Here is a 14,301-nt window from a genome sequence, read left to right as displayed (position 1 = left end):
ACAGTTTCTCCCCCCCCCCCCCCCCCCCCCCCAGGCCATTAGGCTTCTGAACTTCTGGTCGCATCATATTCAAAGTGTCACTGGTTAATCTGTTTCGGACCTTACAATAATTAATACTAATACATTTTAGTTTCTTATTTATGTATGATTCATCTGTAGATTTCATCCTCACCTTCATAAGTTACCGTGTGTTATGTATACTATTGTGCTTTACAACCTGGTTCGAAGAAATGTCTTGTTTATATCAATAAACTTGACTTGAACCCCTGTATTTAATAACCTCCTTTAGCAGCAATAGCCTCCACCAAACATTTCCTGTAGCTGCTGATCAGACTTGCACAATGGCGAGGAAAAATTTTAGACCATTCCTCCATGCAGAACTGTTTCAGCTCATCAATATTTCTGGGATACCCTATATGAACAGCCTTCTTCAGGTCATGCCACAGCATCTCAATTGGGTTAAGATTCGGAGTCCAACTTGGCCATTCCAAAACAGAAAATTTTCTTCTTTTTAAACCATTCTGTTGTTGATTTACTGTGTTTCAGATCATTGTCTTGTTGAATCATCCAACTTCTATTAAGCTTCAGGTGACAGACTGCTACCATGACATTCTCCTGTAAAATGTTGTGATAAAGTTTTGAATTCATTGTTCCCTCAATGATTACTAGCTATCCAGGCCCTGAGGCAGCAAAGCAGCCCCAAACCATGATGCCCCTTCCACCATGCTTCACAGTTGGGATGAGGTCGTCTTGTTGGTGTGTAGTGCCCTTTCTCTTCCAAACTTAATGGTATTCATTTCTGCCATAAAGTTCAAGTTTTATCTTCTTTGTCCACAGAACATTATCCCAGAAGCATTGTGGAACATCCCAGGTGGTCATTTGCAAACTTGAGATGTGCAGCAATGTTTTTATTTTCGGAGAGCAGTGGTTTCCTCTGTGGTGTCCTGCCATGAACCCCATTCTTGTTCAATGTTTTCTTATAGGGTACACGTGAACAGAGACTTTAGTAAGTTCTAGAGGTTTCTGCAGGTCTTTTGCTGTTACCCTTGGGTTCTTTATCACCCGCCTTCAGCATTGCACATTGTACTGCTGGTGTGATCTTTGCAGGACGCCCACTCTTGGTGAGAGAAGCAACGGTTGAATTTCTTCCATTCGTAGACAATTTCTCTTACCATAGACTGCTGAACACAGGTTTTTAGAAATGCTTTTGAAGTGTTTTCCAGTTTCAAACATCTCTACAATTCTTCTTAGGTCCTCTGAAAGTTGTTTTGATCATGACATGGTACACAAACAGATTTTTCTTGAGAAGAGCAGGCTCTGTCAGTAACCTGACTTTGTGTCTTTTTTATAGAGCAAGACACCTGTACAACTCACACCTCCAATCTCATCTTATTGATTGGACCCCAAATAGCTTTTGTAGAAAGCATTACCCAAGAGTTTCACATACTTTTTGAACACAGACTTTGATTCTTTAAATGGTGTACTCAGTATTGATGGAAAATAGTACAATTACTATATGATCTAGGAGCAGAAGTAGGCTATTTGGCCCATCAAGTTTGCTCCGCCATTCAATCATGGGCTGATCCAATTCTGCCAGTCATCCCCACTCCTCTGCTTTCACCCCATATACCCTTTGATGTCTTGGCTAATCAAGAACCTATCTATCTCTGCCTTAAATACACCCAATGTCTCGGCCTCCACAGCCATTCGTGGCAACAAATTCCACAGATTTACCACCCTCTGACTAATATAATTTATCCACATCTCAGTTCTAAAAGGACATCCTTCAATCCTGAAGTCGTGCTCTCTTGTCCTAGAATACTGTACCATGGGAAATAACTTTGCCATATCTAATCTGTTCAGGCTTTTTAACATTCGGAATGTTTCTATGAGATCTCCCCTTTCTCCTGAACTCCAGGAATACAGCCCAAGAGCAGCCAGATGTTCCTCATACGGTAACCCTTTCGTTCCTGGAACATTCTTGTGAATCTTCTCTGAACCCTCTCCAATGTCAGTATATCTTTCCTAAAATAAGGAGCCCGAAACTGCACACAATACTCACGAATGCCTTATAGAGCCTCAACATCACATCCCTGCTGTTAGATTCTCTACCTCTAGAATGAATGCCCACCTTGCGTTCGCCTTCTTCACAACTGACTCAACCTTGAGGTTAACCTTCAGGGTATCCTGCACAAGGACTCCCAAGTCCCTTTGCATCTCTGCATTTTGAATTTTCTCCCCATCTAAATAATAGTCTGCCTGTTTATTTCTTCCACCAAAGTGCATGACCATACACTTTCCCACATTGTATTTCATTTGCCACTTCTTTGCCCCTTCCTGTAAACTATCTAAGTCTCTGCAGGCTCTCTGTTTCCTCAGCACTACCTACTCCTCTACCTGTCTTTGTATCATCGGCAAATTTAGCCACAAATCCATTAATCCCATAGTCCAAATCATTGCCATACATCGTAAACAGCGGTCCCAACACCGACCCCTGTGGAACTCCACTGGTAACCGGCAGCCAGCTAGAATAGGATTCCTTTATTCCCACTCTGTTTTCTGCCAACCAGCTAATGCTCCACCCATGCTAGAAACTTCCCTGTACTTCCATGAGTCTTATCTTGCTAAGCAGCCTCATGTGCAGCACCTTGTCAGAGGCCTTCTGAAAATCCAAGTACACCACATCTACTGCATCTTCATTGTCTACCCTGCTTGTAATTTCCTCAAAAAATTGCAGTAGATTTGTCAGGCAGGATTTTCCTTTCAGGAAACCATGCTGGCTTTAGCCTATCTTGTCATGTGCCTCCAGGTGCTCCATAATCTTATCCTTAACAATCAATTCCATAATTGTTATTAGTTTAGGCAGATTGTGCTTGTCTATTATTGTGACTTAGATAATGATCAGACCACATTTTATGAGTAATTAATGCAGAAAACCAGGTAATTGCGAAGGGTTCACAAACTATTTTTCTTGCAACTGTAGCTTTGCAATTTAGAAAATCACAATCATTTTCTAGGATGCAACTCCCTACCCCAACCCTCATCTCATAATGTGGAAATGGGTACTCTGGCCAATATGTACATGGTGGGCCAAAATGGTCTGTTTCTTGCTCTGTGACTCTGAGGTGAACTACTCAATGGGATTTTTGACCTGCAGTTGATGCTTGTCTACTTATGTCGATAGAACATCTTTGTACTATCCTGTACAGCAATTAACCACAACTCAGTGGGTCTGGCATCTTCTGTGGAGAGACAGAAATGGTGAATATCTGGTCTGAGGCCTCTTCCTTTTCTTGCATAGATGCTGCCTGACCCACTGAGATCCTCTAGCAGTCTGTTTCTGCTCCAGGTTGCAGCATTTGCACTCTCTTGTCTCCATATCTCTGTAACCTGAAAGTTCAAGAAATAGCGGAAATAGAAAATAAAAATCATGAACTGCGAATTTAAGATTCCTTAAAAAGGTATGACAAAAATACTCTAGCCAGGTGGAATCTGAATTCGCATTATTATGGTGTAGACTTTCAGGCAAACCTGAAGGGAATATACCCATGATTGGAAGTAATTTGATCATTAGAGAGACAAAGTTAGTGGGTTGATTGTCCAAAATCAGTTTATTTTCATTGTATTATGATTTAACTGAGTAGTGAAAAAGCACAATAACAAAATGCCAAACATATTAGTCTACTGTGAATGGAACAGAAATGGCAGGCCTTTAACCAGTCCTAAGGCTTGTTTTGTTTTTGGTATTTTTATTCCTGCACCATTTGTGATGTGGCCTTGATGGAATGGTCCTTTTCAGATTCTGGAATGCCTTCGTTCCAATAACCCCTGAACAATTTAACTTTTACTAGCAAGCCATTCACTACTGTTTGAAACCTGAGTGATTCACTGGGCATTACTTGCACATACATCTGAGCTTTCAATTTGCTGTACAATTTCTTAATGTCCAAGTAAACTAAAATTAGAATTTCAAATTTTCTTGTCTATAATATTAATTTTCATGTGCTGAAAAAATCCAGCATACTTGATGTGAGGAATTACAATGGTTAAATGTTGTTTCTCCCCTTTGGTTGAACAAAAGAAAGTATTTACTACAGGCAATTCCCTTGTTTCAGCTGTTCACGTAATGGAAATTTGTCCTTAGACAATTCACACATCTCTACCCAGAAATCTGAGACACAGAATAAAGCTTGCTGTTACAGAATTTACGTGAAACAAAATAAAGTCTTTTCAGTCTAGCATTTCTTAACAGATGAGCAGATGATGTGCCTTTGCTAATGAAAAATAGTGATGCAAACTTTTCTCGAGATGCAGCCTTCCCTCCCCGCTGTAATATGGGGTCTACAGGAATCTTGCTTCAAGGTTGCCACAGTGGTCTTGTTCTAGATAACTGACTCTCTGATCCTAAAAGAGTGAAATAAATAGACTTGACTTTAAGAAAAAATGGTAGAATGAGATCTGAACTCATGAGAGTGGATTTTCATTCCCCTTTTCTTATCTTCAAAATTGCAGTGTATGCTTCCAACTGAGAATAGGGATACATGCAAGTTACCAAAACTTTAGTGTGCTTTACATAAATTAAGTGAGACATTCAGATGCGCAAGGATGTTTTACAAGGTGGGCACTAATTATTAGAAATGCATATTTGGGAAAGGTTCCTGAAGCAAAGTGCTTTAATCACGGTAACAGGTTAGCAAGGTTCAAATAAGTTTGGCTGATCTTTTGTAAAGCAATTTATATGGTCGTCTTGTTTCTGTTTATCAAAAAGTAGAGGGATTTTGAAACTTTTAAGTACTATCCTTGAAGGCAATTTTGTGCCTGTGTATCATTCGAATAAGCTTTTTCTTGAACATTGAATGGGACGGATTTCAGATGCAATATAAGAATTCCATTATTTAAACTCTGAGTTCCTTAAGGTTGTTACTACCGAGGGTGGTGTGAGGATAGGCTCCCGCTATCTATTAAATGCTCCTAATGATGTGCATCTAAAATAGCCTCTGAGAGCCAAATCCAGCTCCTGGCCTTCACCTGTGGTTTAGCTACTAAGCTCAGTGGAACCATTTCTACTGTCAGGAGAAGAGGTAAAGGCGGGTTACTGGCCCTTTAAAGCCAGTCACTTCGGGCACATGGGGCTTGCCAGCTGTGGTTAGCTGGTCATGTAAAAGGAAGACTTTGATCTCAAAACTCCGCTACCTTCCAGATATACCCACTCCTGGGGAAATCTTTGTGAGTAAACCCAGAGGAAAGATCTGGAACTGGGGTCCCTAAAGCAGTTCTACATTGAGTTTAACCCTGACTGGCACTCCTGCGATGCCGCTGGTGCCAAACCGTATCGGTCTCTGCCGTTCCTTTGGATTCATCAGCTGTGTGGAGAAGGTGAGGATCACAGCTTGCTCCCCTATCATACTGTCTTGGTTTGCACGCTGATGTGTGTATCATGCTGGACTGCTGGACACAACATCCATTGTTGACCCTGACCAACAGAGGGCCTCAAAACTCTGTTGTAAGCTATTGCCTTCCAACATAAGAAAGGGACTCCTGAATATGATGCTTGTATTGCAAAACAAGTTCGCAATTACCATTTCAAATTTACTCTACACGCATTTGTCATTTGGTCTGTATAAATTGACCTCTACAGGGGCACTTGGCTTTAAATAGCCTGTTCTCCTTGACACAAAATTTGGGAGATTTGGTAGATGTGTACTGAATGGTAACTATAATATAGAGGGAAGTTCCCATTAGTGGATAGTTTGAAGGATCAGAGGGGACAGATTTAGACTTCAGGCAGAAGATGCAAGGCGGATATGAGGAGCATTGCTTTTCCAGTTGGAATAGTTTCTAATATGGAATTCACTGTTTATTAGGATGGTGGAAAACAGAGTTGAATAGGAATTACAGAATTTGCAGCTCTGTGGGGAAAGTGCATTGGGAATAGGTCAGATGGTATTGCTCAAGTGGGATAGACATGTGCCCATCAGTGGGGTGGCAAGATGTGGAAATAATGCATCTATCTTGTCCATTCAATTTCATTTGCAAACTGAAACTTGGTATTTATATTATGTTTAAGTTTTTGATAGGAGTTCTGATGGGCAATGGTTTAAAGCCTCGTGCTAAGTTCAAACAGAGCAGTCAGCACAGTATGGGCCATTCGGCCATAGCGTTGTGCTGACTTATACAAACTTATTCCAATATCAATCTAACCCTTCTGTCCTACATAGCACATAACCCTGCATTTTCTTATACCCTTGTGCCTATCTAAGTCTTTTAAATGTCCCTATTACAACAGCCTCTACCGCCATCCTAACAGTACATTCTAGGCACCCAACTGTGTCTATGTGTGAGGAGAGGGGTAACTTACCTCTAACATGTCCCCCAAGATGTCCTCCATTCCCCTTAAATGAATGTCCTCTGGTATTGGCCATAGACACCCTGAGGGAAAGACACTGGCTGTCTATTCGATCTATGCCTTGTATCTTCAGAAAAATCCTCTGGCTTGCTCAGCTTGTCCTCACAAGACATATTGTCCAGTCCACGCAGCATCCTGGTGAATCTCTGCACCCTCTATGAAGCTTGCAGATCTAATGATTCTAACAGAACTGAACCCAATACTCTAACCAGAGTTTTATAAAGCTGCAGCATTGCCACATGGCTCAGCTGCAGCATATTCTATTGAGCTACTGCTAAGTTCTATTTCTGCAGAAACTTAGTCAATTAAAAGCTTTTGGGTGCAACTGATGGTGTCCTGTTTGTGTTTAAGTGATTTGTATTTAAGTAATAAGAATGTAAATATAAAATATTTATTCCTGGACCTTATGTTAGCTAAGACAAGGGTTCTTCAGGAACAGCTAAGGAATCTGAAATTCACAGCATGAATGGAGCCAATGTAGCTCTCTTGCTTTGGGAAAATCCATTACATCCCATCGATGTGCTGTCTTTTCATGGTCCGATGTGTTTCACTGCATCTAGTATTTGGCCAGTTTTCCAGTTAACAAACTTCAATGTAGTTTGGCCTTTTGTCCAAGATGTCCATGGAGACTATACTGCACACAAGCCACCTTGCACATTTCATTTGCCCACCACCCTCATTAATTTATCATTTTCAATTTTCCACTCTTGCTTCTGTGTAAATCACTTCAAGTGTGATGTGTTGCCCAAATTTTGACTAATCTATGTCAAAGATGTTTCTCCTAAATCCCCATTTAACCTTGTGCCCCACAATTCTGTTCTTTCCACCAATGTTTCAACTATTTGTCAAAGGCATTAGAAGTATTTCAGATTGATTGAGGGCTTGCCTCTGTTTTCTCTTTACCAGAAGAAAATAAACATCTTGTCCAGCATTTCTGTTGTGGTATAGCTTTACTGGGTTTTGCAACACCCTTAATATCTCTGTTAAAATATGGACACCAAGACTGTTTGCAGCTTTCCAGCTGAAATCTAATGATACAATTCTAAAGTTGCTGCTTTTCAGTTTCTTGGTGAAGAATATTACTCCTGTTTCTCTACCACCCACTAATGACAATTATAGGTTTATCCTTTGCTATCTCTGAATCAAAAATAGTTGCCTCCATCCACAGTTTGAAAAATCTCCTCTGCATTCTCTTCTGCTCTGTTAATAAACACAATATCTAGTCAAGAGTCTCTCCTCCTAATTGTATCTCTTGATAATTCTGTGAGGTACTGTCTGATGTTGTAGTCCATTCAGTAACTTTGCTTGGAGCTCAACTGTGTACAGTATAGCCAATATGTGGGCAAATGCATTTTACAGCTCTGTTTATAAAATTCAAAGTACTGCTGATCTTTAGTAGATTTATTCACTTGCACTTTAAGGTAATTATTTATTTAAGCTTCAGTTTATATGCACATTTCACTGTTTCAATTGAGTGTATCCTTGCATTCTAACTTGCGATATAATACATTATTTACATTTTCCATCTTTAGTGTCAGCAACAAATTTTAGAGATTTCCTTTGTACAGCAGCCAGATATCTATTTCAACAACTTCCTGGTCACTCTCTCCAATCTCAAACCTAGACTTTTTACTATCACAGATCTACATGCCCTCTCTCTGCAAGAAAATTTGGTGCAGTATAGAATTCAAGTGAAGGTTGTCGCCTCAGTGTAGCCTTCTCCTTCAGATATTTTTTAAATAGGCACCCCAAAAATAACCAAATCTTTTCCTTCCATATAACTGCAGCAATATTTGCCTTAAGCTGGAGAGACACCTGTAAATATTTTCCTCTTGATATTATTCACTTTGCCAATCAAGGAATTTTCCTGTTCCCTGTTCGAATAGACCCCAAGCCTTGACTACAAAATGTTTGACTAGCATCGTTCTGTGCATTTATTTATCTTCTTTCCATTTGACTTGAATTAATGAGCTCTGACTCTCCGGCAATGTTCCCTCTAAGGTGTGCATGCGTGCACGCATCTTTATGTACTGGCGCACAAAGGAATTAAACTGCGCACAAAAGGTTTTCCACCCTCTACCTCGTTGGCATGCTAAGAATATTTCACAATCATACACAATCACATTTCCTTTTCTGGTTTCTGATGACAACGTGGAGTTTATGATTGTCTACAGATCTTAGAACTGGTCTTAGAACTTAGAATCTTAGATCTTAGAATCTTAGAACTTAGATCTTATAGTGTTGTTGCTGAAGAAATTATTGATTCACTGTAAAAATTCTAAAGAAGCAAAAGGCATGAACTGCTAGTTCATTTAAAGTGGAATGGCTTAATGAAACAGTAGAAACTCCTACACCGAGGACAGGAACGTGCACCTGTGAGAAACATTTATTTACAATACAGAAACTGGTGTTACCTGTGTGCAAAAGTTGCTGAGGAATTTACATGTGGGAAGAAGCGGAGTGATATTTGGAAACTTGAGTTTTTAAAAGAGTAATTTAGTAAGTAAATCACATGTGGATGGTGTGCAAAAGCTGCTGTGAGAAAATCCTTTGTAACCCACTAGAGGCCTGTCTGTATGTTTTGTGAGAGTACAGTTGGTCGAGAGCGAAAATGATCATACCCAGAGGAGATCAAAGTTCTTATTGACAGTTATTTTATTTCTTTTAAACAATGAACAAACTGGACTTGGTAATTTATTATCCTTGGAATAGCTTCAGGTTTATTTCCGCTTAAAAACTCAGTCGCAGATGTTGCAACTGGGTTAAAATATTGCGCAGCACATGATTTGAGTTCATTACAAGTTGGAGGGAATGTTACTCTGTGGTACAGTATCACTGTTAGTGGCCCTCCTTAGTTACTAGAATAGAATGTTCAGCCTCTTGTCTGCCTGCCGTTCGATACGATCATGGTTCAGCTGTAACCTCAGTGCTACTTTCCCTGCACTGACCTTGTATATCCTTTGATTCTTTTAATATATAAAAACATTAATGGGGGATGTAATGCTGGTCAAAAATGCAAGCATTTTCCATCCTAAAATCTGAGCAGTGATGTACTGGTCTGTCATGATTAGCCTAACCCTGTTTCTGATCACGTTCTGTAGAACCAGATCATCTCAGCAAACTGCAACACCTTTACCTGATTGAAGCATACAACACAGAGGGCACATTTTCAAAAGACCATGGTTACATGTTATAAGAACATAGAACAGCACAGGGAGAAAACACATCTGAACCAGTCCTGACTGTGTGGGTTCAAACCAAATATCCTGTCATTAAAGAAATTTGATCCAGTTTAGAAATGATTAATTTAGATCTGTTTTTTTACAAAAAAATAAAACTCTTTAGACTTCAGAGATGAGCAGCTCAGAAATGGACCCCTTGGCCCACCGCATCCATGCTGATATTTTTGGTTCTCTGAACATCCCACAGAACTTTATTCTTCACTTTCTTGCCTGTTTAAATACCTGTGTATATGTATCTTAAGTCTCGTAATCCACCACCTCCTCTAACAGTGCATTCCAGATATCACATAGATCCTCTTTAAAGCTCCTTTCCCTCTCTTCAACCTGTCCTCCATAAGCCTGATTCTGTTATTATTGTATATGTTTTGGCTTTTGGTCACCACTTTATATGGAAATGCATGGAAGGTTCAATTTAAATTTAAATATTATAATGCTTCAGATTTTCCTTTAATATAAAAAACATTAGTTCTTGTGAGAAATTAGAATGAACAAGTTTAAATTTGACAATAATTTTACTCACTTTTATTTTAAATAGGTGGCATGGATCCTTCCTTTCAGTATCACCCAAGTCCTCATGACCTACCTTTCATTGAAGATAGTGATAAGGTGAGATTTACTTAATTTTGTACCTTTTTGAAAAAAATGGAACAAAGTTGATTTGTAATGCATCCTGTTCATTGCATGATTTTATATATATATAATCATGGCTCCATTCCCATGGACGTTCAGATTTAAGTTGTTGGTTCAGTGTTTGCTGCCCATCTCCCCATGGCGGTAAGCAGGATGTTATCAGAACATGCAACAAAACAGCACAGAAACAGGGCCTTCAGCTCATAATGTTCCAACCATTTAAACCCCGAACTGAACTCATCCCTTTTGCCCACAAGTAGTCCATATCCTTCCATTTCCTGCACATTTATGTGCCTATTTAATAGCTTCTTGTGTGTCTTTCATATCTGCCTCTACCACCACCCCGGCAGCCAATGTTCCTTCTATTTTTTTTACAGCTACCCAGACCAATCATTGCTCTGAATAGGAAATTTTTGCAAGGCCTGAAAATTGCTTGGGACTTTAAATGCTTTGTTTTGTAATATTCACTCAATGGATACTTAGAATGAAAATTGAAAAATCACATTCTTTACACTAATTGAAGGGTATAATGAAATACAGTACAACAAAGAAAACTTTCACGTTTTGTAAACTTTCACAGCGGGGTCCAGTTCCATCTGTGTGGCAACAAAGGCTATGTGTGCAGGGGCATTTCAGTGACTGCGTGGCTGCGATCTGCTCAGTTTAGCAGGAGCGGTGCTGGTGCACATCGCAGGCACCGACCACCTTCTCTATTTTAAAAAAAACTTGCCCTGCACATCTTTTGCCCTCTTACCCTAAATGCATGCCCTCTGGTATTAGGCATTTTGACCCTGGGAAAAGGACACTTACTGTCCAGAAGCTGCCTAACCAAGGCTTTATAACTCTTGATCTCAGTGACTAATAAAGTCAAACAGGCGACAAGCCTCCTTTACCACCCTATCAACCTGCGCAGTTACTTTCAGGGAGCTGTAGACTTGAACCCCGAGATCCCTCTGTACATCACAACTGTTAATAGGCCTTGCCATTAACGTTATACCGTCCCTTTACATTTGATCCTGCAGTGGACTCTAAATCTAGTAATAAACTGCTGTCTCTTAAACTATTGTATGTACACTTGTGAACTGGCTCAAAATGCAGGAGAACATTTGTTAAATGAGATTAATGGGGAAAAATTAATTACACCAAGATGAAAACTAAGGGGAATGCACAGTACAGATGGATCTGAAGTAACTTTTAGAAAAGACCATCAGCTTTTCATATTCATTTCTGGGGAAAGTGGAACATTGATATTGAATAGGTTATTAATATGTAATTTCTGAATTACCATCTACTTTACCATGTTAGCTTAAGTGGTTCAATCAAAACATTATTCCTTTTTAATATTAATATACAATACTGTGCAGATACTTCATTAGCATTTTACAATTGCATTAAAGATTTCAAAACCAGAGTGCAAAACTAGGAAAAATCATGTTTCCACAGTTCTTGTTTTAGTTTTAATTACCTTGATTTGAAGAACTTTTTCAGGATATCATCAATTTTCAAAATTATGACTTTAATATGAAGTTCATTCACAGGTAGTGTGCAATGTTGTTTAGGTCTCATTTATCACATGTGATAAATGTGTCTGATATTGCTCTGTGACCTTGAGTTCAGTTTTCTTTCATCTACCTGCTGCCTCTGTGCCTCTGGAAGATGGAGGTACCAGTTTTGGGATACTGGTTAAGAAGCCTTGTTGAGTTGCTCCATTGCACAAGGCCACATTCCATCACATTCCTGATTGTGTTGGGGTGAAAAGCTTTAAGGACTTGAGAAAGATCATGAATGATCTTTTATCTCAGCATCACCTTCCTGAACAAATCCTATATCCCTTGGTTGCTTAATAGTCTGTTAATCTCTGTCTAGAGTACAGGCCTGGCTACCTTAATTTCTCCTTGTTTGACAAATCTACTGTTCCAGAAATCAAATAAGTGAATTCATCAGGAATGAGGATACCAATAGGGGGAGAAAGGTTCAAAGGTTCATTTATTATCAAAGTATATAACTCTAAAATGCTTCATCTCCAGATAGCCACAAAACCATGAAAGAAAAGAAAAGCAGTATGATCATCAACCTCCCCAAATCGTTCCTCCCTGCACAAAAAAAAGAAAAACGGAACAAGCACATTGACCCCCAGATCCCCTCCCCGCACACAAAAAATCAAGAAAGATCGGGTGAAAATCACAGAATATTAAAGAAACCCATAAAACTGAAAAGGTCTATAGTCCAGGGACAATGGTAGCCTTTCCCCTCTCCGATGGCAGAGCAATCCCCCAGCAATGAAAAGACAGTCTCTCCTCTCCAATAGCAGAGCGATCTCTCTTCCCCCCCCCCAGCCTGCGCTCACTTTCCACATTCACCTCGATACCTCGATGTTTCAATCTCCCCTGTTGCTTTAATCAGCAAACAAGGGAAACTTCAATCGGTGAAATAGTCAGCCTTCAGCCTTTGACACACCCTGGTGTTTCAGTAGCTGGACCAGTTAAGTTCCTGATCAATTGTCATCTACAAGTCAATGTTGGATGATCTGACAGTAGTACTGCCATTGAATATTGATGAAAGGTGATTCAACTCTTTCTGGAGAGAGTAATGCAATGGCACCATGATTATCACTGATCTAGCTAACCCTGATACGTGCAACTAACTTCTGCTTCATTATCCAAGTAAAGTTAAACATCTTAGAACCATCAGTAAATATTCTATCAATTCTTATCTTGTATAGGAAAGATTACTGATAGAAGAGCAGTTGATATTTGGGCTAAGAATGCAGCCCTAAGGAAGAGACTGGCCTGCCACAATTATAACCGTCTTGCTTTGTGCTAGGTTTCTCTCCAATCAGGTGATTTTCCTTGAATTTGAGTTCTTCAGATCATTGGCATTCATTCTTGTCTTGCTTCTGGTAGTTGGCTTTTATTTCTGCTTACACAAAGCTGCAATTAAATCTAGTGTGGAGTGCTCCCAACACAACTCCAAGCATTGGAGAATGGACAATAAACCGGACTGGTCAAAGAACACTGAGGCTGTCTACAAGAAGGGTCAGAGCCGTCTCTATTTCCTGAGGAGGCTGAGGTCCTTTAACATCTGCCGGATGATGCTGAGGATGTTCTATGAGGCTGTGGTGGCCAGTGCTATCATGTTTGCTGTTGTGTGCTGGGGCAGCAGGCTGAGGGTAGCAGACACCAACAGAATCAACAAACTCATTCGTAAGGCCAGTGATGTTGTGGGGGTGGAACTGGACTCTCTGACAGTGGTGTCTGAGAAGAGGATGCTGTCCAAGTTGCATGCCATCTTGGACAATGACTCCCATCCATTCCATAATGTACTGGTTAGGCACAGGAGTACATTCAGCCAGAGACTCATTCCACCGAGATGTAACACCTGTGGCCATCAAACTTTACAACTTCTCCCTCGGAGTTTCAGACACCCTGAGCCATTAGGCTGGTCCTGGATTTTATTTCCACTCGGCATGATTAACATTATTATTTAATTATTTATGGTTTTATATTGCTATATTTCTTCATTATTCTTGGTTGGTGCGACTGTAACGAAACCCAATTTCCCTCAGGATCAATAAAGTATGTCTGTCTGTCATTACTGAGCAACGTGCCTCTGCTGCACCACTCTCACCTTTGATAAGAGAGTTTCATGATGTGACACTGGAAAATATAGCCTACTTCATCTCTTGGCATATCAGCTCCATCACCAGCACTGCCTTCGTTTGATTGAGGAAAATGGTGTCTGAGGATAAAGACATCAGACCGGGTCCAAAATTCATTGTTTACCGGCAGCAGTAACCCCTACCCTCCACCATGCTTTTGAGACCTTGAGTACCTGCAACACTGGAAAAAATACAGCCAATGCTGTCATTGCAACTTCACTGGAAGGATAAGGGAACCAGTGTTAGAAAGTTGTAACACAGTCAAGGAAGCCAAATAGTTTCATGAAGTAAAAATTATGATTTACAAATTTGCTTGTGTTTTATTAAGGATGTAATCAGCAGGGTGAATATAGTGTACCTGGATT

General features: G+C 39.9%; 1 protein-coding gene across 1 annotated transcript in view; it reads left to right on the top strand.

Moving 5' to 3' along the window:
- The window catches only part of LOC140713605 (E3 ubiquitin-protein ligase RNF38-like), a 133,086-nt gene that overhangs the window by 18,717 nt on the left and 100,068 nt on the right, over nt 1–14,301 (top strand). The window contains 1 exon segment of the mRNA XM_073023922.1: nt 10,184–10,254. Coding sequence (XP_072880023.1) covers nt 10,184–10,254 — 71 coding nt within the window.

This window comes from Hemitrygon akajei, chromosome 2 (assembly GCF_048418815.1).
Source record: "Hemitrygon akajei chromosome 2, sHemAka1.3, whole genome shotgun sequence".
NCBI lineage: Eukaryota > Metazoa > Chordata > Chondrichthyes > Myliobatiformes > Dasyatidae > Hemitrygon > Hemitrygon akajei.
Note: the sequence above shows the minus strand (reverse complement) of the source record. Positions and strands in the feature narration are given on the sequence as shown.